The 23898-nt window shown below is 45.0% G+C and overlaps 1 protein-coding gene across 1 annotated transcript in view; it reads right to left on the bottom strand.

The window, feature by feature from the left end:
- The window catches only part of OBSCN (obscurin, cytoskeletal calmodulin and titin-interacting RhoGEF), a 223829-nt gene that overhangs the window by 12242 nt on the left and 187689 nt on the right, over window positions 1–23898 (bottom strand). Inside the window, exons 70-90 of the mRNA XM_019543669.1 lie at window positions 23066–23098; window positions 22859–22957; window positions 22130–22348; window positions 21617–21683; window positions 18954–18986; window positions 18251–18288; window positions 15025–15162; window positions 13939–14078; window positions 12673–12873; window positions 11960–12042; window positions 11208–11381; window positions 10718–10877; window positions 9716–9832; window positions 8280–8444; window positions 7254–7412; window positions 5731–5908; window positions 4838–4951; window positions 4237–4404; window positions 3829–3931; window positions 2879–3008; window positions 2004–2109 (exon numbers count right to left, since the gene is read on the bottom strand). Coding sequence (XP_019399214.1) covers window positions 2004–2109; window positions 2879–3008; window positions 3829–3931; window positions 4237–4404; window positions 4838–4951; window positions 5731–5908; window positions 7254–7412; window positions 8280–8444; window positions 9716–9832; window positions 10718–10877; window positions 11208–11381; window positions 11960–12042; window positions 12673–12873; window positions 13939–14078; window positions 15025–15162; window positions 18251–18288; window positions 18954–18986; window positions 21617–21683; window positions 22130–22348; window positions 22859–22957; window positions 23066–23098 — 2625 coding nt within the window. The remainder of the gene's footprint in view (window positions 1–2003; window positions 2110–2878; window positions 3009–3828; window positions 3932–4236; window positions 4405–4837; window positions 4952–5730; window positions 5909–7253; window positions 7413–8279; window positions 8445–9715; window positions 9833–10717; window positions 10878–11207; window positions 11382–11959; window positions 12043–12672; window positions 12874–13938; window positions 14079–15024; window positions 15163–18250; window positions 18289–18953; window positions 18987–21616; window positions 21684–22129; window positions 22349–22858; window positions 22958–23065; window positions 23099–23898) is intronic.

A 23898-nucleotide genomic window follows, 5' to 3' on the forward strand; every position in this document is an offset into this window, starting at 1 on the left:
GGTTGAGAATTGGCATTTGATTTGGGTTGTTTCTCCGTGCACACCAGCTGGGAGGCACGAGAAACCTGGATGTGGCCAGACTATTATAAAATTTATATTTTGAAAGAAGATCCAGGAGCTTGATACCTGGCTAGTCAGATGATCACGCAGGAGAGATGGGTATGGGATTAGTGAATGAACATGTCTAAAAGGGATTCAAGTCTGTAGGCTGTTAAATAGACGCCTTCAGGAGGTTAGAAAATTACTGACAGTATGAGCCCTGCTAGAAATGAAGGGCTGCTGCATGTTAGGAGCCAGACTGGCACAGGTACTTAAAGCATGGCTTTGTCTTTAGTCTTCCTGGGGAAAAGGTGGAGGGGGGACACCTATAATTTCTTCCATAGCTCAAAGTGGGGGCCACCTGTGGGCTGGCAGAGCATCCCCCATTGCAGCTGCAGGGTCTGGCGTCAGGGCAGTGGAACTGAGTCTGGTTGGGAGAGGGAGATATCTAAGGCCCCACTCGGTCTGTTCCCTGTGGCAAGTGGCTGCAGAATGGGGCAAAACTCGAGGTTTAGGGGTTCCTCATGGACAGGTTTGTGGCAGATGGTACCATAATACATAGCCTCAAGGAAAGCAAGTATACAGCAAGGGTAAAGGAATGCATGTAAATGTATGAATGCATTTATTGAAATGTTACAAGGAGCCAGATCAGGGGACTAACGAAAAGCACCAGCTTTGCTTTGCTGCTGCCAGGGAGGCATGGCACAGCAGACCAAGTGTCTTGCTACAGGTCCACAGGCATGATTGGCAAACCTTCTCCACACTCATGCTGCTGGTGGAAACAAGCTGACCCAGCTGGAAGTGGGGACCTGTTCATTCAGGCTGGAGAGTCAAAGGCAACTGGCCGTGATCATTCACTTCTACACCAGTGGGTACAGTTGTGCCTTACCTACCCTAGCCCTCCGGACCACTAGGCTTAGTGAACATCTGACTTTGACTTCCCTACGCTGCAAATTCATTAAAACAACTCATTCCTTAAAACAAATTTATTCCAACCAAGCTAATAAGTTAGAGGCCTTGATATGAATGTTGGTAGCCTGACATTAACACTAGTTCAAAGGCCAACATAATCGTCAAGCATACCCTCCTTCGTCAAAAATAAACCGCTGCTAGTCATGGTCCCCACTGCAATGAGGAGCAATGTCACTATTTAAATGCCAGTGATGTGAAGAATACATTATGCACCTGTTTCCAAACCCTTGGCATTTTGGTAACCCAGGTACAAGGGGTTTTGTTTCTATTCTCCGCAAAGTGTCGACAGAATTCAATTCAAGAACAAAACAATTACAGACCGCCACCCCAAAAAGAAAAAAAAAAATGACTACATTGCCGGATGTCTAACTAACTCATGTTAAACAACCCAGACTGGAGCCAAGTAGAGAAAGGAATTGTTCTAATTCCAAATGACTCTATGTAACCTTTTATATTAAAGTGTCATTAGCTCACAAGTAAATTAATGCCTTTTCAAATACATGCTAGGAAATACAGATCACCCATTAGATACATTTCCTTCACTGTTCCATGTACCGCTGATTTGCAGCTTAGGGACACACCACAAATGCCTCTTGTGTTTTAACTACAGCACTGCTCGAATCATGTGCTGCCAAGGGACTGAGCACCATTTCAAGGGGTCTAATGTGAAGGCTAAAGTTCTGCCAAAACTAGGGGTAGCACAATAAGCCCTTTGTTTGCTCCCTCTTTTTTTTAATCGAAGGTAGGTTATACACATCATATGGTCAGGTAATGTTGATTTGCTGGGTTTGGAAATCAACCAAGATGTCGATGGGTATACCTGAGCTGCACCCTACGCATACATAGATAGATGGACACACAGGCACATGTGCGCTGACAACCAACATGAATTTGACTGCTTGTGGCATAAGATGGCAAATATATTCAATCCTCAGTGAGGTGAGGGTAGGACAGTTCAGCAACGTACTTACAGAGGAGGTAAGAGGTCATACCTTCTATGGTGATGGCCTGGTCTCCTCTCCGCTCCTGGGTCAGCAATGCCATGCTCTGGTGGTAAAGTTCTGCTCCGCTCTTTGCTGACCCTAATCTGTTCACCAGCTAAAGAAAATCATGCAATACTGAATACAATATCAAGGTTATGTTATACAGAGAAGCCCCATTTTTAGCACACTGCAGCTAAGACCTCAAAGGCAATAAAAGTAAGTTGACTGAACAAATGGTGGAATAGTTTTACTCCAGAAACTCCTGTGGATGTAGCTGAATCCCATGGTGGAAAGGGATGACCCTGAATGATGGAGCTAATTCCTTCAGTAACAACATCCTAATTCAGTGAAAACTATTTTATTACTAAGAGCATGATACCATGTAACTATAAAAAAAAAAGTTTAATTTAAAAAATGCTATATTTTAAGTAATGGAATTTGATCACTTAGCTACATTATGTGAATCTGTTAGTTGATTCCTTACGATACACTGCAGCATAAGGGAACTTCACTGGTCCCCATTGTAGCTGAAACTCAAGCTTGCTTCTTCTGGTCTGGATTTGAGAGGTTCTCCCTTCAACTTGGGCTCAGAGCAAAAAACTTTGAATCGTACCATCCCCTCGGAGGTAATATCTGATTTTGGAGCTGGCTTTGAATTCCAAAACTCATCTCAGTTATCTATCATTTGATGAACCAAAACCTCAGATACCAATACTAGGAACCGTTGAGGTTTATTCTTTTTTATTGGTATGTTTCTTGTAACACTTCTGATGCTCATATGGACCAGTCAGTAATATCAACTAGTAGAACTCTTCCCAGCTAGAGGAAATTCATATATTATGGCAAGAGTCAAAGAGATGGCCTTGAGGACTATTTTAACTTACCTCACATTCGTAGTATCCCATGTCTTCCTTAGAGGGGTTTTTGATCACCAGGACTAACACGCCACTCCGTGGCTCACTGAAAGTCTGGTATTTACTGGTATCGGTCAGCAGAACGTCATCTTTGAACCACCTGGAAAAATACGGAGTCTAAGATGCAACAAAATACTGAGTTTGAGACATTTCAGTGAGTTGCTGGTTGATCAATCTGGTCGGGGCTAGACAGGATGATCTTCTGAAGTCCCTTCCAGCCCTAATGTCTATGAAATCTATGAGATCTATTGGGCAGAGCTGGGGAAATGTTACAAGTTTAGCCTCAAGCCTAGGCCCTGCAGTCTCTGCAGCTGAAAGGGCACGGACTCTGTTCCGATAGGAAAATGCTCTTCTCAAGAAACCCTCATGGAGCTGCATTGCCAGTCTGCAGAACATGAGCTTTCCTCTGTCCGTATAGTTTCATAGTTTCTAGGGTTGGGAGGGACCTGAGCATATCATCTAGTCCGACCCCCTGCCATGGTAGGAAAGAGTACTGGGGTCAAACGACCCCAGCAAGATGTTCATCCAATCTCCTCCTAAACACCCCCAGGGTAGGGGCCTGCACCACTTCTCTTGGAAGCTGGTTCCAGACCCTAGCCGCCCTGACCGTGAAGTAGCGATATCATGGACGACCAAGAGCAACTGGTGAAGTCAAGGCAGACTGCCTTATGTCATGTATTATTTTTCTTCTCACATACTTAATGCAAGACACTGAATGAGAAACCTATCCAAAGGAATCAGGGACTGGAATCACAAGTCTAAGATGTGGGCACCAGGACTGGGAAAGGATCATTTTGCAGGGCACAGGAGTTGAGCTTTGGGGACTGGACAGAAGAGTCGATGCTCATTAGAGTACAGGAAGAGAAATCAAGACTGTGCAATCATTTGGTTTCTATCAAGAAATGACTTTAAAAACTGACCTGATCTGAGGGAAAGGTGCTCCTTCGATGGTACAGGTGAACTGAACATCTTCTCCTTCAACATAATAAGCATTTCTAACCTTGTTCACAAACCTTGGTGGTACTAGGAAGCAAGAACAAACTTGATCAACAGCTGAAATGCTGATAGCAATCTAATACAAGTACAAAGAAGAACACAAACACATCCACAGGAGTATAGCCCAGTTGGATCACCTTCCTTCATAGCTGTGTGCAACCTCTCAGTAATGTGATTTTCTGACCCAAAGACAGTCCATTGCTTCTGAGACACCAGAGAGCTTTTCCAAATGGACATGCCATATACATGCTGCAGAGCTGCATGCATGCCTTAATACATCCACCTAAGTCAATTGTATATGACCAGTCCTTTAAAACCACATAGGACTTTACCTTGAACAAGGATCTTTCCTAGCGTGCTGGCATTACCGGCAGCGCTGGCCGCAAAGCACATGTATTGTCCTGAATCGACACCTGTCAGATTGTCCAAGATCAATGTGCATGAGCCGTCAGGATCTTCTATTATAATGTGATGTGGGTCCACCTCCACTGGTTTGCCGTCTTAAAAACAAAAGGGGGGAAAAAGTCCTTTGTGGATACTGCATCATTTTAATATCCTTCCCTGAGAACTGCATCCTGCTTTTCCATTTTGGCTCCTGCCTGCTTGAGGATGGCAGAGGCATAAGATGTAGGGAGGCTGAGAGCTATATTTCCCTGTAATATCTGATTTTTTAGTAGCAGAGAAACAACCTCTTCATCTTCCTCTGATGTACTACAACACACACGGAAAACAAAACTTAGGAAGCATTGCATCTACCAAAAGAAGCATGCCTAGATTGCTTGTAGTAAAGGAGCTAAATTTGGGCAGGTCTGCACTACATGGTAGTTTGCAGTATAGGCAAACCATTAACTGAGCTTTCCATTACCAAGCTTGCTGGCACAGTGCAAGTGTAATACAAAGAATGGGCACAACCACAGAATATACTTCTTATACCTTTATACCAGCTGATGACTGGCTTAGGGGCTCCTGTAACTTTGCAGGCCAACTTGACCGTTTCGCCCAGCTCAGCTGTACAGTCAGCCAGCTCTTCCTCAAAGTCTGGAGGTACTGAAAGAAAAGAGGTTGGTTAGGTAATCCTTGGCAGATTTGTCCAATGGATGATTAATGTAGCACAAAGAAATCAGGGGCAAACTCCAAATTTCCACAACTGGGAATCTGAAATGGAGGTTTCAGTAGCCAGTTGTTGCAATGACTGCCTGGTATTTTCAATTATTTGTGATTCAAGAGAGATCACTAAATGGATCTGTTGAGTTTTAAGCCCTGATACTGGCAGATCCATAGGCCAAGGGGTCTCATAATCTAGTGTGTGATCAACTTCAAAGGGGGAGCATGTGCCTCAGCTGCTAGATAATTGTCACAGAACTACACACAGGCTGTTGAGTTTTGTGGGATTGCTAATTATGAGATTTGTGTGTTGATGCCACACTGGAGTAAACTGAAACCCTTAACCTTAGTGGAGTTACTGAAGTCTCCAGCTGGCATTGATGGCTATTTCCTCCCTGCACAGCTAATCCTAACACAACATCTCATTTCTGCATGGGAAGTCAGGCACAACCAGGGAAGCTGTAGCAAAGGCTCAGTCTGTCTCCTTGACCAGTGATTTTCAACCTTTTTCCATTTGTGGGCTCTTCAAAATTTTGAATGGAGGTGCAGAGCCCTTTGGAAATGTCAAATGGAAGTGCAGCTCCCTTTGAATTGTAAGTGTGGGTATTTGCATACTTTTGATTGATCATAGTCATGTTTTGCAGACCCTTTAGAAATAGTCTGCGGACCCCCAGGAGTGTGTGGACCACAGGTTGAAAGCCACTGTGCTACACTATACTCACTCCACACAGGCAGGCTGATACGCTGCTGTATGCCAGAGATTTCCTTCACCCAGGAGTTCTTGATGATGACTGTACGAGCTTGAAGTAGGTACTTGCGGACTGAGTCCTCTCGCTCATGCCAGATCTCAAAGGCCCGTTCATCTCCTTCCACTTGGTCATTCACATCTATGTTTGACAGCTGGACAACAGGAAGAAACACAGCAAAACCTCTTTAAAATTGGAGATGAAACTGAACTGAAACCTTGATGACCTTTCCTCCTCCCCAGTTAGACAAAACCCCAAAGTTCAGGAAAGTTCAGATCTGGATCCAATCTTTGTGGCTCAGAACCACCTTCAGTTAAAAAACCCCATAAAATAAAATGGAAAAGATCAATTAACTGTCAACAAGTCTTCTGTTTTCCCAGTGCAGGGTTGTTCCTTAGGACACACCAAACCTATTTCTCATTTACATTAAGGCCATTTTACATCGCTCTGGCAGTATAAAAAGCCATTGACTATAATGCCAAATGTTACAAGGTTTTTCCATGTGATTTTGCAACAGGTATCAGCAGCAACACAAATGCTGACATTTTAATGGTGGCAGATGCTCCACAGTAAAAACTAAGAATGGCAGAAGTTAAAATGAAGAGAAACTATATAGAATGAATGAATGAATGAATGAATGAAAGAAAAGAGATATGGTACCCCCATGGGACAGGGAGAAAAGTTCATTAAAACAAGAAAATGTTCGTCATAGTGGGGTTAATCAATCTGCTGTAACAAAATAATAAAAGAAGCGGTTCCTGCTGCTGTAATTGTTCAAAATCAGGTGTTGTCATACGTCAGGTTTGTTGTAAAGAGGTCATATTGTAATTCAGTTAGGCAACACAATCTACGCATGCGACTGTCAGGGGACACTGAGGCAGGGGCTTTCAAAGGTGCTTAGTGGTGTAGGCACCTAACTGCCATTGACTTTCAATAGGAGCTGAGCATTTAACTCCCAAGAAAATACCATCTTTGATTTCCTAAAATTATGCTTTGGGGAGCAAATGGATGGGCCTGCCCACACCCCTGACTCAGTGAATGCCGAAGTCTGTGAAAAAGAGGAGTTATTTCAGTGAAGAACAAAGCCAGAAAAAAACAAATTCCTGGAGATACAGTTTGGACTGAACAGCCATTATTCCAACTTCTTGACTTGAAAATACTATAGACTGCACTTTAGGGCAAGTTCATTCACAGTTCGATTAATTGATTTCAATGAATGGCTTCAATGGGCAAGTTGGGATGAGCATTGTCTCTCATGTGCAACCTTGTTCCTATGCAGTGAAACTTTCTGGGTTTTCTTTAGGGATTTCTGATGCGTTTTTGCCTTACTTCTGATGTACATTCAACCCTGTGCCATAACAGTGTTTTGGAAACAAAAGAATCCTAAGCAAGGGACTGGTGAAAAGTGATTTTTCTGATGGCCGACAGCTGTCTTCAAGAGAAAAGTAATCATGAAAAGAAAGCAAGTGAGTTGGGAAGAAAGTAAAGTAACATCTAACCTTCATCATGTTCTTGAAGGTGTAGCTATAGGTGTCTGTCCTGGTGTCCCGTTTGGGTTTGCATATCAGAATGTAACTCTTGAAGAGGAAGACATGGCGATTGTGACCTTTCCATGCCATTCTGGCTCCTGGTGCTCCTTCCCACACAATGAAGTGACCCTGAAAAAGAAAGCAGAAAAAGATAACAGAAGTAAACCCTGAACAATGTTCTGGCATCCCTCCATCATTTAACAGCCACTGAATAGCAACTGTTACATGGCCCATCCAGTTTGGCTTTTAGTATAACGGAGAAGACTGCTGTTAACATTGCATGCTAACAATGACGCATCTTCCCCCTGAAATCCAAATCATTTCCAAATATATCAATGGGGTGGCAGACATATCTTTTGACGCGTATATGGACGGTCCCAAATCTTAAACTTTCATTACAGAGGCACGCAGCATAAACTGTATAAACTTCAATTGATCCATATTTTAAACCTGGGCTTTAAAAAAGTGCGTTTGTTGGAAAACACAGCATGGCAATGCAGGGCCAAATTCCATAAGACCCTGTGGAAAAATCTCATCATCACCCTCAATGAGGATTTGGCCCCTATACTTTATTGATAGCATATGCTGTAGCTACTGAAACAAGCTGTATAAGTTCAAAGCAGCACATGAATATATAAAATAGGCATTTACAGGCATCAAGGGCAATTTCCTACCATATAGAAGGTGAGTTGTACAGAAAACTACTTGTGTTACCCATGGATAGATGGGTAGGTGCCTATGCTTTGGGACCTTCAGGCTTTGCAGGTGCCCCCAGGTGTCTATGCTTTGAGGCCCCTAATCTGAAAGAGCCACCTCTAATACTGACTGCAATTTCTTATACAGAACAATGAAGAATAAATGGCAATTCCTCTGAATGGTGTTCCACTAGCTTTCCATGGCAAGCCACGATCTGAACTACTGATAACACCAACCAACAACCCAGCAACGGCGGGCGGAGGATTAGGAACAGACTATGCTCTTTCAGAGGGTCAGTACCTGTCGAATAGGTTCTCCAAGGATCTCCAATGTCCCTGGGTAGTTCTCGATCAGTGAGACATGGAGGTTGTTTTCTGCTCTCCGGGTGAGTGCCGAGACAATGGCATAAGCCTGTTCCAGCAGTGCGCAGTTTTGCCGGTTCCTTGCTTTGTTCCTGATTAATTCCTACAAGCGAACAAAGCTGTTAGTGGTCATTTCCAAGAGCCTCCATTTTATTGCTATAACCAAGGAGCATAGACAGGATGCTGAAGGTTTCTTTTCATTCTGGACCAGCCTTGTTTCATGCTTTCACTCACTGGTTAGCTACCATCAACGTACTTTCTTTCTATTGGAAGTTCATGGCCTCTGTGCTGCCCTGCCCTTGAAGCAGCGATTAGTGACAAGGATAAAGCAAAACCCACGACTAGGATACCTCTTTGGCTGACTGAAGACTAACCAACAAAGAGATCCGTATTTTTATGTACCATCTCTTTGATGCATCTATCACTATGATAACACCAAGATAAGTCATCAATTCAGGAAGGAGTGCCAAAATAAAAGTGGAAATCCAGCGGAAGTTGGAAGGGCAGTACACGCAAGAAAAATTTTAAAATGCTGTATGTTTCTCTTAAAACTAATTTAAATAGTACTCTTGCTCTTTTTGTCCATTTTTAATGTGGGGTTTGTACACAGGCTTCGAACAATTTTGCTGTTTGGAGCTCAGACAAGCACGCCAATGAAGGGAGCAAATTTGAACCTCCTGCAAACAATGCAGAATGCTGAAATTTGGAAAATTTGAATTTGAAAAAATGTAATAAGAGGCTCTTTCTGGGGCCTATTTCCTTGTGCTCCCTCTATAAAGATCACAAGAAAAATGGCAGTTTGAAACAGTCATTTCTGCTCTTGGCTGAAACCTGGAAGTGCAGGAGTAAATGAATAAAAGCCTCAGATGGCAAAATATTTCCAAACCTTCAAATATGGGCCGCTCTGGTCTCTTGAAATGGGCAAAGGTTTGCAGAAAAAGAAGAGTTAAGTCTTCTGTGCCTAAGCTTATCTTTATTTCAGCCTCAAATGCGAAGAAGGAAGTTGCCTGCCTGGACCAGTCCGCGATTTGTGGGATGAAGGCCAATTTAACAGATGCATTGTCATATGTGAAGCAAATTTATATTCTTATAAAGTCCGCTCAGGTACAGCTGGCTGAATTTCTCAAACTTGTCAGGTGGCAGTTGAGACTCTGTGCACCTCTCAAGTGATTTGGGTTTACATATTTAAAATGGACAAAGGTGCTTAAATGTGATCTCACCTACACCAGACAGACTCCAAAAGGAGTTTCCCTGGCATGAAGCCAAGATAAGTGAAATCAAAGTCAAAGCACTTTCCCCCCATAGGTCCCCCCCAAAAGCAATGCAAACCCATCATGCAAGGAGCGGCAAGAACTTGCACTGGAGACACCTTACCTTGATGACAGTTTGATACTGCTGGATCCTGTGTATGGGTCTCTCCAGGTAGTGCTGCAGTGGGGGCACAGGTGGCTGAGACGGATCCGCGCTGGCTAACGTTTCCTCGGAGTATCTCTGAGGAAAAATTTAAAATGAAAAATCACTCTTTGTAACAAAATTGTTCAATAAATGACAAGAAACTCACCCCATGAAAATATGATCGGACAACACTGGCTTGCTAAGGTCAGTCCTCCTCTCAAATAAATGGGATCATATAGTGCAAAAATATATCTTAGAGTCCTGTGTGCCACCAAAACTTTGCTTCCAGCAATACACATTGCGACCCACCCTGTTCATTGCCTTCCCCCATCTCGTGGCAATTTCTGGTCCCTGGATTGCAAGAGCTTGAGGGGAAAGACTGCCTTCTATTATTATCATTATCCTATTAACCCTATTATCGTTATCCGCCCGTTATTAAGAAACAGTAAACCCTAACCCAACAACAACTGTACCAAGGCAATGAAGCATGCTGCTTGGAAGCTCTGACAATACTAGGGAAAAGAGCTGCACCTTCTCTCTAATTACTGATGCCTGGCCAGCACTGTATGCTTGAGTTCACTTGTTTTTATCTTAGCTCTAATCAGATGCTGTCAAATACTATTACCAAGTCTTCAAGTTATATTGCAGTTATTGATCTGTGGCTAGGATAGACTGATCATTTCAACACCTAAAGGAGCGGTTGCATATTGATAGGAAAGGGCCCAAATCTGAGCCTCCTTGATGCCTGGTTAGGGCTCTTTCTATCCATCATTATTTTAGCTTTGTTGCCGCCACTAATAGAAGCTTTATCCATCTTTCTTCCACTCTAAAGATTACTGCACCCCAGTTTGTACCAATTTCCTATTTAGCTATATAATAAACCCCTTGAATGTTACATTTATAACAATGGATCCTTGGGCACTTGGTGGCTGGAGATATAGGATGCATATTTCCCAGTATAAATTTTGGCTCATATTCTACCTTGTAGAAGTCCTGAACAGCTTTGCTGACAACGACGGACTCAGCCTGTATCCGTCCCACCAGATACTGGATGTACTTATCAAAATCCTCCTCATTCTTAATGAAGCACATGGCCACATCATCATCAGTGTCGCATTTTTTCAGGTCTGGGAAGAAAGCGCTGTGGAGGAGGAGGAGGAAGAAGGACATCTGTGAAGAAACTGGAACCCATCGGCTATAAATAAACTGTTGAAATATTAAAGCATCTTCAAGACCAGACCATCTTTTTTATAGCAACACCATGTTATTCAGTGGAGTTCACCCAACAGGGCAGGGATTATTATTTTATGACTGACACTCCTTTGCTGAGGAACCACGCCATCTCCTAACAGGTTCATCCGCTCCTTTTCATCCTAGTGTTCCCCGTTTCCCACGCCCTGCCTGTCCCGCAGTGGCTCTCACTAACAGCGCAAGGCGTTTTTCTCTCCTGCTGCTGTTCTTCTCCACTGACCTGCAATGGAAGTGAGCAATGTCATCGACATTTCTGAAGATGGTGGACTTCTGACTGGCCACAGGCGCTGGGACACTGGGGTAGGTCTCGATGTGGTGCAGGTGGTGAGTCTGGAGGAACTGCAGATCTCTGACAAACTCCTCCTCTGAATTCAGTAGTTCCTGAATAATAAGGCTGGAAGAAAAAACGGATGAAGAGGAAGTGTGGAGCAATAACAGAGATTGCATTTGAGGCAGTAAAAGGTTTCCAAGATGCATGCGGTGGATTGCACTGGGAGAGGTGGAAGGCACCACGTGGCACTGATAGCACACTGCAGCCCCCCCTTAAACTTCATACCATGGGGAAAGGCACCTGCAGAGGCAGAAGCAGCTACACTGGAAGGGGCAGCAGAGACTTGGGGCTTCCATGGAGTCAAAGAGCCCAGCAGGTTCAATACTCAGCTACGTGGCAAGGGACAACAAAGGAAATCCTCCCATGAAGCCTCCCAAAGTGATCTGGAGCACAGTGTGTTTTCCCCAACCTACATCGAGAGAGACTCTCAGTGGAAGTCCTGCAAACACGGGCTAGGCAGGAGTCCTTTTGAGGGCAACTGGAGTCCAGAGGGAGGGAGGCAGTAGGATTCAGCAGCAAAGGAACTGGATTTTAGTGGGATTTTAGTGAGATGGACTGGGAAGGGTCTTGGATAAAAGCACTCCTATTCATCTGCAGAGCAGCCTACTGAGGGCTATAGCTCGAATCAACCAAGTGCTTACTTCAGCTTCTTCTTATATTCATCTTCAGACAGAGACTCTCCAGGGAACTCAGGAACCTCTGGTGCTCCCCACTCAGGGGACAGCTGACAAGCAGGAAAGAAGCATCAGTTTTCTAAGAAACAGCACTGCAGTTTCTGCGAGGTCTAACAGGAGCACGGTTGCAGGGTCACGCCAGCCTTGCTGCTTTTTCTGCCCCCAGTCAATGCTACAGCCACTAAATATGCTCCCTTTTCAGATTCAGATCGCCCTAATGGACCTGCCAAAGGAAGGCCTGCATACATGCTGTGTACACAAGTGTGTAACTTGCACCACTTTATACACTGATGCAAATTACACCCCAAACGGGAGCAGACAGATAGCACCAGGGCAGCTTCCTGCAGGACCAGTCATCACAAGGGGTGAGGACTGCAGGTATTAGCTTGGTTGCTCGAGGCGAGTGACTGTTCTGGGACCAGTTGTGAATGCTCAACGCGCCCCCCGGTGTGCAACTTACACGGGTGTCAGTCAACCCCTGCCTTTTCTGAGTGATCGTACACTCAACCCAAACCGTTTGCACTGGGGTAAGGTTTTCTGTCATCCATCTGCTCATTTTTTTACCAGAGCCAAGGTCAGTGATGCTGGTGTAAGTGTATCATGTGTTTAGACCCATAAACAAAGGGGCAAGTATAAAATGCAAAGAAAACAAGGAAAAGACACAGGGGGAGATCAATCACCTTCAACTTCTTGTCGAGATACGCTGGAGAAACCCATCCTTGCCGGGAGGGGCTGGATTTAGTGGGCTTGGTCCTGACTAACCACTTCAGGGGATGAGCTGAATCGAGGACTTCCACGTACTGGCCTTCCTTCAGAACAATGGCTTCCTTTTCACCTCCAATGGGCGTGTAGTCAGCTGTGGCCATGTAGATGTCAAAGATCTGCAAAGCATGGAGAGTTATGTGTGTGTGTTACAGGAGGGATATGATCATAACAACAACAGCTAGAGCTTCCACCAGGATGAAATAGTTTATCTCCTCAATCCCTGCATGGTAGAAGGGAACCATTATTCCCATTTTACAGATGAGAAACTGAGACTCAATGAGGTAGAGGCCAAATTTAAAAAAAAAACACCACCTGTAGTGTCCAATTTGCTAAACCCAGGGCCTGATTTTTCCCAAATGATGAATTCCTGCAGCTCCAACTGACTTCAAACAGAGCTCAGCAGGGAGAGTCAGGCAGGATCCTGATTCCTTGTTTCAGGGCAGGAACCTCTGATTTCAAAAAAGTTTTTGTTGCAAAATGAAAGGAAAAAGAACATGTTCACAATTTCCCTCCAAGTAAAATTTGAAATAATGATCATTTGAAATTGGAATAATGTTTTCTTCCAGGTAGATATGGAACAGTCCATTCCAAAGTTAATGGCTGGATTTTATTTTAATACATTTTGTAGTAGAAAATAGCAACGTTTGTTTCTAGAAGCAATTTTTTTACTCTAACTGATGGATTTTGTTCTGCTAATGTCAAAAGGTGGTGTTTTAAGAATCCTGGAAAGTTTCATATGGTTGACTTGAAACCAGTTTTTTTTTTTTTTTTTTTTAAATCAATATATTTTTCAAAACACTTTCATTTAAATAAAAACGGCATCTTTCGTGGACAAACCATTTCAACGAGAAACATTTCCAAAAGGCATGCCTCAGCGCCTTAAAACATCAAGGTTTGGATGCGTTGAGTTTGGAAAGACTTGATGCATTCAAAATAAAGAGGAACTGTTTGGAAATGCTGAGCTGAACCAGTTCTGGATGGCCGCGCAGCGAGAGTCGGACCTAAACTTTAATTGACGGGCCTGTGCTCCGTTGAGAGGCCTCTCAGGCTCTCCATATACGTTTAACTCTACAAGTCTTTTTAAGCTGGCAATCTTTAAAACAGAGTAGAGGTGGGAGTAATCAGCCTAGACAGACATTTCTGGCAGCAGACACTTTGTGAAGTCGATTCACGTGGAGTACCTCCCCTCTCGCATCCCCGTCTTCAGATTCAGAAGAGGATTCCTGAGCGATCGATGAAGGTCTGGACCTGCCGTGACGCGGAGACGCTGACGGGGTCTTGGACTCGTCATCACTGTCTGCCCCAGGTACACGAAGCGTGGCTGAAAAGAGAAGTAGAGAAAGGGGCACACAAGTTAAATTAAGATTATCAAATAGGATTCAATGCTTGATCTTCATAGAATTAAGTGTCTTCAGAAAAGACCACTGATAACATGCATCATGATGTCCTTTTAGTAGGATTGTCAATGCAAATTGGACATTTAAAAGCCACAGAAGAACATTATTTGCTTCAGTAGGGATGCAGAATGGTGCAGAAACCAGTCACAAGCCTTTATCTTCTCTGTAAATTCAAATCACTGGAGCAATATGACTATAGAAGACCCAGCCTCCAGTTAAATGCAAATAGGCTTGATAGTCATTAACATTATTGCTACAAGATATGCTTATGAAACAGCATATGACTATAGCTTAGGGCAACTTTATACCAGCAGCAAACTGCTCCCATTTTTTGGCTTCTGCACTGCAGGCCTGAAGAATCAGTGGCTAGATAACTACCTGCTTTTTTAGTCGGCAAATTAGATATAGTAAGTAGATGTCTAATGGCAGAAACTTGCACACTCATTTCATTGAAGGAATGATTTTTATCAGTCAAAACTTTGGCCCAAGAATTGGAGGCCTGGATGATTTCTAGCTGCAAACTAGACATTTTCAAATGAAAAACTGCTAAACTGATTTTCTTCAAACCTGGCTTCTTTTGTAGCACACAATGGGCACATCTACACCTGTGCTTTAATGTGCATTAGCCTATTTTAATGTGCATTAAAGCATCACAAAAAACCCCGTGGTTTCACTAATGCGTGTTAAAATACACTAATGCACCTTTTTCTAGTACCTCACAATGGAAGTACTAAATTGAATGTGCATTAGCCAAAGTGCATTAATGAACGTGTAGATATGCCCAACGAGACTTAAACTCGCATGAAACCGGAGGATCAATTGCATTGCTTTGTATAGCACATTAAACACATTTGCCAGATGCTAACTTACCCTGACTTATTTTTGCAGACACTATTTCTGTGATCTGGGAGGTGAGTTTCTGGAGGAATTCTTCTGTTCCAACATCAGATAATGAAATTTGACTTCTGGACACACCTTCTCTACCAGCTTCACCTTCTGAAAGCTCTCCTGCCGAAAGGGAGAACATTTTGTGAAGTAGGTAACATCACCTCTGAACGTCCACCCCATCAAACCAGACATGACAAAACTATCCTGCAGGGGCTGACATCAGGGAAGCTGGACTTCACATGGATTCTCTATTAGACAGCAGAGCTCACCTCTGCACCGAAAACAGACCCTTTCCCTCCTGGAGGATTGAGTAAATAGCATGTTGCAACTGAGGCAGAAACCATTTATTGAACAATGAAGATAAAAATAAAATTTAAATTTAAAAGCTGCTTAATTTTTTTGTGTACTGCCCAATCTATGCAGCAAATGATGCAGGGGCTCCACACAAGAAGAGTGACTATGTAATTAAGGACCACCTGATAATACATAACTAAGCAGTGTTAAAGTTGTACAGGCAACCTTGAAGTTGTCAGAGCCTGGCATTTCCTGAACGAGTCAGACCCCACGTGACTGACATGATGTAAAAACTCACTCGACTCCCTTAGGCTACATACTTACGCAGTCTTCTGAGTTCTGCCTCCTCCGGTTTGAAATTCAACTCTATTCGGAAAGCTAATAAAAGGTCTATGAGTAGCTTAATAATATTGTTGTGTGCTCTCTAGGATTCAAGTGAAGGATAGGTTTTGCACTGGGCTTCTGCACGGGGGCAAACTGTACCCCCATCAGACAAATCTTGGGTACGATTCTGAGTGCATAGCTAGAGACCGGCCAGGAAGGCATGCATAGCACAAGACACCTGGCTTCAGAGCATTAAAAACTCTTCTAAAGCTGTTAATGAACTTCTGACAGGTTCATAACTCAGCTGAGCTCAAACTAATTTCTTTCATACTGAAAAGTGTTTATTTTCCCACAGGGTTTCTTTCCAGCCGCTGTAGGAAATTCAGCAGTGTAGTGTGCCTTAAATGTCTTGAAGAGTTTTAGTTTGGTGCCCCTACAGTGGCGGAGCGAAGCACCGGGCTCTGTGCAGCCCAGGGGCTCTGCAGGAAGCCCATGCAGGCAGCCTGGCAGCAGCCCAGGAAGGCAGGCTCTGCCCAAGAAAAGCAATGAGCCCAATCTTTTCTTTTTTCCCTCCCCCTGGAGCCTGCCTGAGCTGCACAGAGGCCCAGTGCTTCCCTCCATGGCTGTGGTGTCCCCCGGACCACCTGAGCCAGGTGGCTGTGGGCAGGTGGCACCCACGGGGGGGCTGCCGTGGAAGGAAGCACGCTGCCCACCCCAGCTCAGGGACTGCTCTGCCTGCCGGCAGCTCGCCCTCCCCTCCCCATCGAAAGGCAGGGAAGTCAGCGGGGTGTGCGCATGACACGGGGGTTTAATCAGCACTAAACGGAAGTGGTGTTTGTTAAAACCCACCACGTCAAGGTAGGGCCCTGCTAAGTGCAGTGGGAAAAGTGCACATTTCTGTACTCTTGCTCTCATTCAAACATGCATTTGCTTAACATTTGTACCCCACACAAAATGTCCAGGCCACTTCGAACTGCAGAATGTGTCTTCGTTTAAATATGACTAAGCTTTATATGTGCTGTGCTTGATTATGTCTACTGTGTCTTTTCTCATCTCTGCTTGTAATCTGGCAAGAAGCAGGGCTGTCTGCACTAGGCAGGAAAGCCCCCTTGGCTGCGCCTACAGTCTCGGGATGCACCCTGCTGGTTTTTTGTCAACAAAAGAGCATGAAGATAAGTCACATGAGCAAAGGGGGATTAGACCTTAGACCTTTAGCTTAACTGGCTAACTCGGCAGAATTAGGGTTTTTTTTAATTAATTGGTTAAGAGGAAACAACTGGCAGCTGGGAGAGCCCCGATTGGAAAAGCTTGGGTGATGTCACACCAGGTATGTAAAGAGAAGCGAGTTGGAGCTATGTGAAGGGGAAATCCGAGATAATGGGAAAGAGACTTTATCTCAACGCTTGCTCAAAACGTGTTTTTCCAACTATTTAAGTTGGTCTAATAGAAACTATCAGATTCACCCAAAGAACCTTGTCTGCCTATCTCAAAGTTTGAGACTCAGCCTTTTCCCTTGTTTTTCCCCCTTTTGCTTTTTTCTGAGTTTTAAGTCAGAGGATACCCTGGGGCATGCTAACCAGGGTTGGAGCCTGGCAGTTTTGGTAGTGCATTTGAGCCAGGATTAAAAGCCTGGTGCATTTTGGACCAGGGTGAGACCTGGTGCATTTTGTTGTTTAGTCCAGTGCAAAATAAGCCTGACTCTCTTTTGCTTTTTGGTTCAAGCCTCAACGCAGAATGGCCTGATGCCCTCTTGTTGCCTTGACCAGGCCCAGCGCAATAGGCCTGGCCCTGCTTTGCGTTCTTTTGCAGTTTTCCACCCCCAAAAGGCTGGAGATTGGGACCAGGAATTTTGGGGTGTGATATGCCGATGGAAGCTGCAGTTAACCCCCCAAAGCCACCACGGAAAAGTGCAGATCTGTGCCCTGGAGCTTCCCAGAGAACAAGGGGCCCCTTGCAATGCAGGACTGATGCTCGCAACCAGCTTCCTGTGGCACAGCAAACCCAAGGAGCAGCTCATAGGACTCTCCAGTGTGGGTCCAGCCCATGGCTGAAGGGCAGGTACAGGGGTGCAGGCCCCCAGAACTGCCCTTTCAGGAGCCCCCATGTCCGAGACTGCCTGGGCATGGGTGAAGCCTCCCCAAGAGGGTGCAAACTATCAGCTATGCCTTGTAGCTAATAGTCTTTTTAAAATTGCCTTGTAGCTAATAGACTTTTTAAATTGCATTGATATTTTCCTTTCTTTTCTGTAATGAAATCTATCCTTTGTGCTGACACTGCTTGCAGGTAGGGGGTTTCTTTATGTGTAACATCCCAGCCAAATTCAGCTATCCTAGATTTCTGGGTGGGGGCTTGAGCCACAATAAAACCTACTTGGGTCCCCCCCGAAATTTGAACCTAGCCCTTGTTGCCGACTGGCGCCCAGCAGAAGGGTTACACATCTTCTCACATAATTTACCCTTGAACTGAGACCTGAAACCTTTCTATATGACAGTTCATCGCTTTCAGGGAGCCATAACTGAAAACCGATGGGTATAATGGAAATACGTAGCTGTGGAAGTCACGCGCATGCCAACTAAACAGCTTCTCTTACTTTTGCCTGGTTCAGGAGGCAGGACAGAGATGCCAATTCTGAAAAAGAAAAAACAAAGTTTAAAAGGAGGAGGTATTTAGAGCAGAGATCTGGTGAGAGCCAGACATCCCCTCCATCTGCACACACACAGACACTGGCTAGACTGGGACCAGATGCAAACTTCAGAGCGAATGTTACAAGAACTGCATATCTCAGGGGATTAGTAAAGCCTGAGGGACAGCATGTCTCAAGGTCACTGGCTATAAATTCACTCCCTTGCTTGCTTTGCTACGACTTCCTTTGTAGAGAAGCCCTACCTACAGCAACAGAGAATTTCAAGGACACGTTCTTGACAAACAAGGGATCCTGATGTTATCCCTTTCCTGGAACGATTTTTAAACTGAGAAGCCCCCTATTTTATTGGGCATTCATCAGGCAGAACTTTAACTTCCAGCTATAAAACATTTCAAAAGATCATGACGCGATTTATTTTTCAAAAGCACATTTTCCCGTATTATCTAATGTCAGAGCAAGAGAATTATGTTTTCATTAAGCAGATTACTGGTCACCCTTTTCATCTCTTTGGGGCTTTTTTTCCAAAAAAACATTGCTATATTTAATTATATGGAAGTAAAATTCAGAATATGAGCACATGAAGTCTGCCTCTGCTTTGAAGACAAAGGAAGTGTACTGTACATTAGCAAGAGTTCTCATACAACTTTACCCATGTTCTTTTCTGTCCCTGTCTCCACCATACCTGCCAAGAAAAATGAAAATGATTGTTAATGATACTTCCACTTACACAGGGTTATTCATGGAGGAATTTCAAAACATTTTAGAAATGAATTACCATTCCAAAATGCCTCTTGAAGACACGTACTTATGTATTAGACCCATATTAATGATGGGAAAGTTGAGGACATATCGTTCTAAAGCAGGGGTGCTCAACTTCCAGCCCAGGAGCCAAATGTGAACAGTGGAGCTATGGTATCTGGTGTGCAATAGTCCTCATGGGTTAGGGAATTTGGCAATGGGGGAGTGGTAGCAATATGGTCACCCTCCCCACTGCTAAACTCCCAAACCTCAAGCCCTGCACAGTGATTTAGGGCCAGGCCATGTCCCCCTTCCCTCCATGCAGCTGGATTAGGGCTGAACCACATCCCCTCCTTCCCCCTCTCCTCCAACACATCTGGATGGGGCAGGGCCAGGCCCTCTGTCCCTGCGGCTGGCTCAGGACTAGGTCATGCACCTTCCCCCCACTGGGTTGGGTTGGGGCAATGTCATAACCACCCCCCTGGGACCAGTCTCTCCTCCCCTCCCTGCCACAAACAGCCAGATGGAGTCCCACCATGACCAGCCCGGGCACTGGACCAGGACCACCATTCAGATCAGCCCTGCGGACAGACCGGGCACTGTCCATCCAGCCCGCTGGCCAAAAGTTGAGCACCACATACGTTGCTGTGTTGCAATGCAGGGCTGCATGGAGACAAACGAGGTAGCTTGGGAAGTGGATTTAGTGTAGCCACGTTAGTATGATGTTCTGGGCAGGTTAAGAGCAAAGAAGCAGGGTAAATTAGCGCAGGCAGAATGCCCCGCTAATATGGCTACACTAATTGTGCCAACCAAGCTAGTTCAGGTATGTCTTTGGCACTGCATTGTGAGTTTGGGGATACCCAAACAGGCTACGATTACGTGCCCAAGTCCATATAAACATCCAAGTCAAAGTGATCTGGCATGCTGTGTAATACACTTTCCACATGCTTTGACAATCACAGGACTTTGATTTAGAGGCTCCTTTGGATAGCCATGCTCCTAAAGTGACAGCCAAGGCTCTGCAGGTATTCTGTGCCAGGGCTACGGACATTGCTACAATCTCCTTTGAATCATAATCCAATTCCTCATCCAGGTCACATCATGAAAAAGCCTTCATACCTTGTGCAAGCAAACAGCTTTTCTTGTAAACCCAGATACTGATGGCGTGCATGCTAAAATACCCAGCATATGGCAGCTTGGTAAAGGTCTCTCCGGAGGGAGACTGTGTCATACTTTGGACTGTGATGTTCAGATCCTACCTCCCATCTGTTCCATGCAAAAGCTTCCATTAAAAACAATCTCAGGAAGCAGGATGTGAATCTGGTGCAGTTTGGTTAGATGATGAACTAACCGTCCCCTAATGGAGAATTTTTAACAAGCCCTTCACTCTTAACCTTATGCTTAACTCAACAGACATGAAACCAAACGATGTGTATTTTATTCATATGAAAATTATTTAAAAGTTAAAATTATGTGTGAAATGGAGTCACCCAGGACCTGATTCTCCACTGCCCTGACCCATGTGCAGTCACATAGGGCTATATCCAGAAAGGTATTTTCCTGCAGATTTCTAACTTTTGATTAGGGGCCTACGCTCTTATTCAATCAGACATTCCTGGGACTGTAAAAACAAATAGCAACTAGGTGTCTTGACACCATTTTGCAACTGAATTCACAGGGAGGACAGAATAATAAGTCAAAATGTTTTATCTGGTTCTCACACACAGCAGCGTTATACGCCGAGTCCACAGACTTCCACAGATACACAAGCCAGTAGCAAATCAGGTCCAGCAGATTGAAAACGAAGCCCTATTTGCAACAAAAGAACTGTAGGAAAATTCAGGTGAGCCTCAAGCTGCTGTTTGAGTGCACACAGAATATGTCTACGTTGTCTCTGTGGTCCTTGAGACGTGCTAAAAACTTGACCCTAGCCACCACTCCCACCCTGCATGGTCCAGGCGTAGAGCTGCGGAGGTGGGTGGATGGTTTGGAAATGGCCCCCACTGCTGCTCTCACGTACGGCAGAAAAAGAGATCTTCACGGTGGAAGTGGGGACAGGCAGGGGTGTGTGTGGAGCCCCCTCACATCCTCCACCTTGGGTTTGGAGCATGAAGGGTAGGACCAGGAGTGGGTGAAAGGGACTTAGTAGCCAGTTCAGACAGGCAATGTAGATATATCCAGAGGAAACCCAGAAGATATGCTTAATATGATTAGGAAGGACAAGATCAGACTGGAATCAGGGTGGTTTCCCTTTAAGAAAGCCTAGAGCACTAGCCCACAGCATCGCCTTGCTCCTGCAAAGAGGAAATTTTAACTTAACTTTGCAATCTGGGGGCTTTCCAAAGCTAAAGTTGCAAATGTCGGGTCATGTAAGGAGATTCTGGCAGTCTGAATACTTGGGCCATTTGCCAAACCAGAGCAACGCCCAGACTGAAATGCATGCAGAAAGTTTAAAACCACGTCAGTCTTCAAGACATGATTAAGCATAAAACTTTCTATACATGTTATCTCCGCGGACTCTGGAGAAATCACGTATACGCTATTCCAGCTTAATGCATGCTGCCATGAGCTTACCCGAGCGTGGTCATTACGGCTTCTGTCACCATGATGCGCTCCTGCGTCAGAACTTCAGCCTCTTTTACTGGAAAATAAGCATTTATACTCAGAAGGTGTGGGCCAGAAAAGAGCTATTTAACTAACGCGGTACAAAATACTATGAACAATCCAGGTCCAAAGTGTGTCTAATGGGCTGATCTGGGGCATTATTTTTTACTCTTTTCCTTTAACTATTCTTGAGGATCTTCTTTTGTTTATGGATAAACCCACCTTGAACCTGACACATGGTCCTGTAAGGATCCATCTCACACGAGATGAGTGGAATACTTTTCTAGCAAAGAGAAGGGGCATTAACCAGAATCCTGGGGAAATGTAGGCAGCCGAGTCACAGCTTGTTGAAGTGCATTGCCTATTTGCATCTGCTCTTCCTTCAGCATGTTTGACACGTGGTGATGAGCTATCGCTAGCCTACACCGTACTGTTACGTCAATGCAAGCTGTGGGGCAGGTTAGTAACGTAGCACAGATTTACCGTCCAGAACGTCAAGGGAGGCGGTGCAGATGGACTGGCCAGCCGTGTTGGTGGCAATGCAAGTGTAGGTCCCGCTGTGCTTCTTTCCAACATCCAGCAGGATCAGGCTGTGATGCACGTTGGAACTGGCAAGTTTGTACCCCGGGGTCTCCGGCTTGATCCAGAGGACGTCTTCCTTAGATTCTTCTTTCAGCCAAGTAATGCTGGGCAGTGGGTTTCCTAAAGGAAAGAGCGATTACCTCTGTTTTGTTGGTGACCCTCCCTTCGAACAAACTCGACGTACTCAGCTAAGCGGGAAGTGAATTCTGCTGCTCCATTTCCAGTAAAAACAAACGCGAATGACTGAATACATAAATAAATGAAAATGAGTGTGTTGATCGCACCTTTGATTTGAAGGCTTCAACCGCCTTTACAGAAATGCAAGAATTAACCATCCCAAAAGGGACTACTTGCTTAAACCACACTCCTTCCAAGTAATGTTGCAAATAAGGATGGGATAATATTATGCTATTTTATTCCCTGAGTGAATAGGGAAACTGAGGCAAAGAAGAGTTTGATATGTTGACCAAGAGTACACAGCAATTCTTTTGCAAAGTGGGGAAGAGAACCCAGATCTCCCAATTCCTTGCATTAGGTGAGGACTTCAGGGAGAGGATAGCATGCACTGGGCAAGTATACAGCTCAGAGCAAATTAAGCCCACTCCAGAAAGGGAATTGTGATCAAGTTACCTTCAACCTTCACTGAGAGGGTGATGCTTACACCTTTCTTCACTCTCTTATTGGTAAATCTTTCCAGGAACCTGGGTGGTACCAGCTGTTCTTGGGCATCTGAAAATTAGTGTTCATGGAAAATGGTGAAATAATGCAACCAGAGCTTAGACTACCAAACAATCCTAGTCATTGTATTTATATAACCTACTGGGGTGCTCCTCTCACCTGTTTCTGGTGGTTCTTCCTTCTCCTCGGGATCTGCAACACAGGAAGAAAAATCATCTCACCATAAACACTTGTCTGGGATGGTTTAGTCAGGGCCACATCCTGCCTTGAGCAAAAGGTTCAACTAGATGACTTCCTGAGGGCCTGTGACAGGGTGGGACCTCGGGGTGCTGTGAACGCCCCTAGCGCCCCCTACCATGCCAATTTGATTTCAATGCACCCTCACTATCTCACCCATCACGTCTTTGATGTTAATATTGTTAAAGGGAGGCTGCCTTTTTATCTTCTTCGGCATGGTGCCCTGAGATGTCCCACTCTGTGCCCTGCCTTTGGTGGCTCAGCACACCAAAGCCTCAGGGGCTACGCATGGCTCCTACCACCCTTATACCACGCCCCAAGCCTCGCAGGTGTACCGGACGTTGTCTGGTCAATTCCTTGCTGCGCCCTTACGGGCACCCCCTGGCTCATCCCATGGTTGCCCGTGCCCTCATGGGTCCCCGAGCTCATCTCTGTTGCCCGTGCCCTCTCTCGTCTCACTGTCTGCCTGCACCCTCATGGGCACTCCCTGGCTTCTCTCGCAGTTGCCCCCCGCACTGGGGCTTTTCTCTGCGCTTGCGCCCGCCCTGGGGCTCCTCTCACACCCGTGGCCCGCCCTGGGGCTCCTCTCACACCCGTGGCCCGCCCTGGGGCCGGAGTCGATACACCCCTAAACTCTGCGCCCTCTCTGGCGCAGGGTCTCCACAGTACCGTGGAGCCCCCACGAGGCCTCCTCCATCTCCTTATAGCCTCCGGTGATGAAACTACAAACGGAAACACTACCACAGGCCAACACG

This window comes from Crocodylus porosus, unplaced genomic scaffold, assembly GCF_001723895.1.
Source record: "Crocodylus porosus isolate Cpor-Errol unplaced genomic scaffold, CroPor_comp1, whole genome shotgun sequence".
NCBI lineage: Eukaryota > Metazoa > Chordata > Crocodylia > Crocodylidae > Crocodylus > Crocodylus porosus.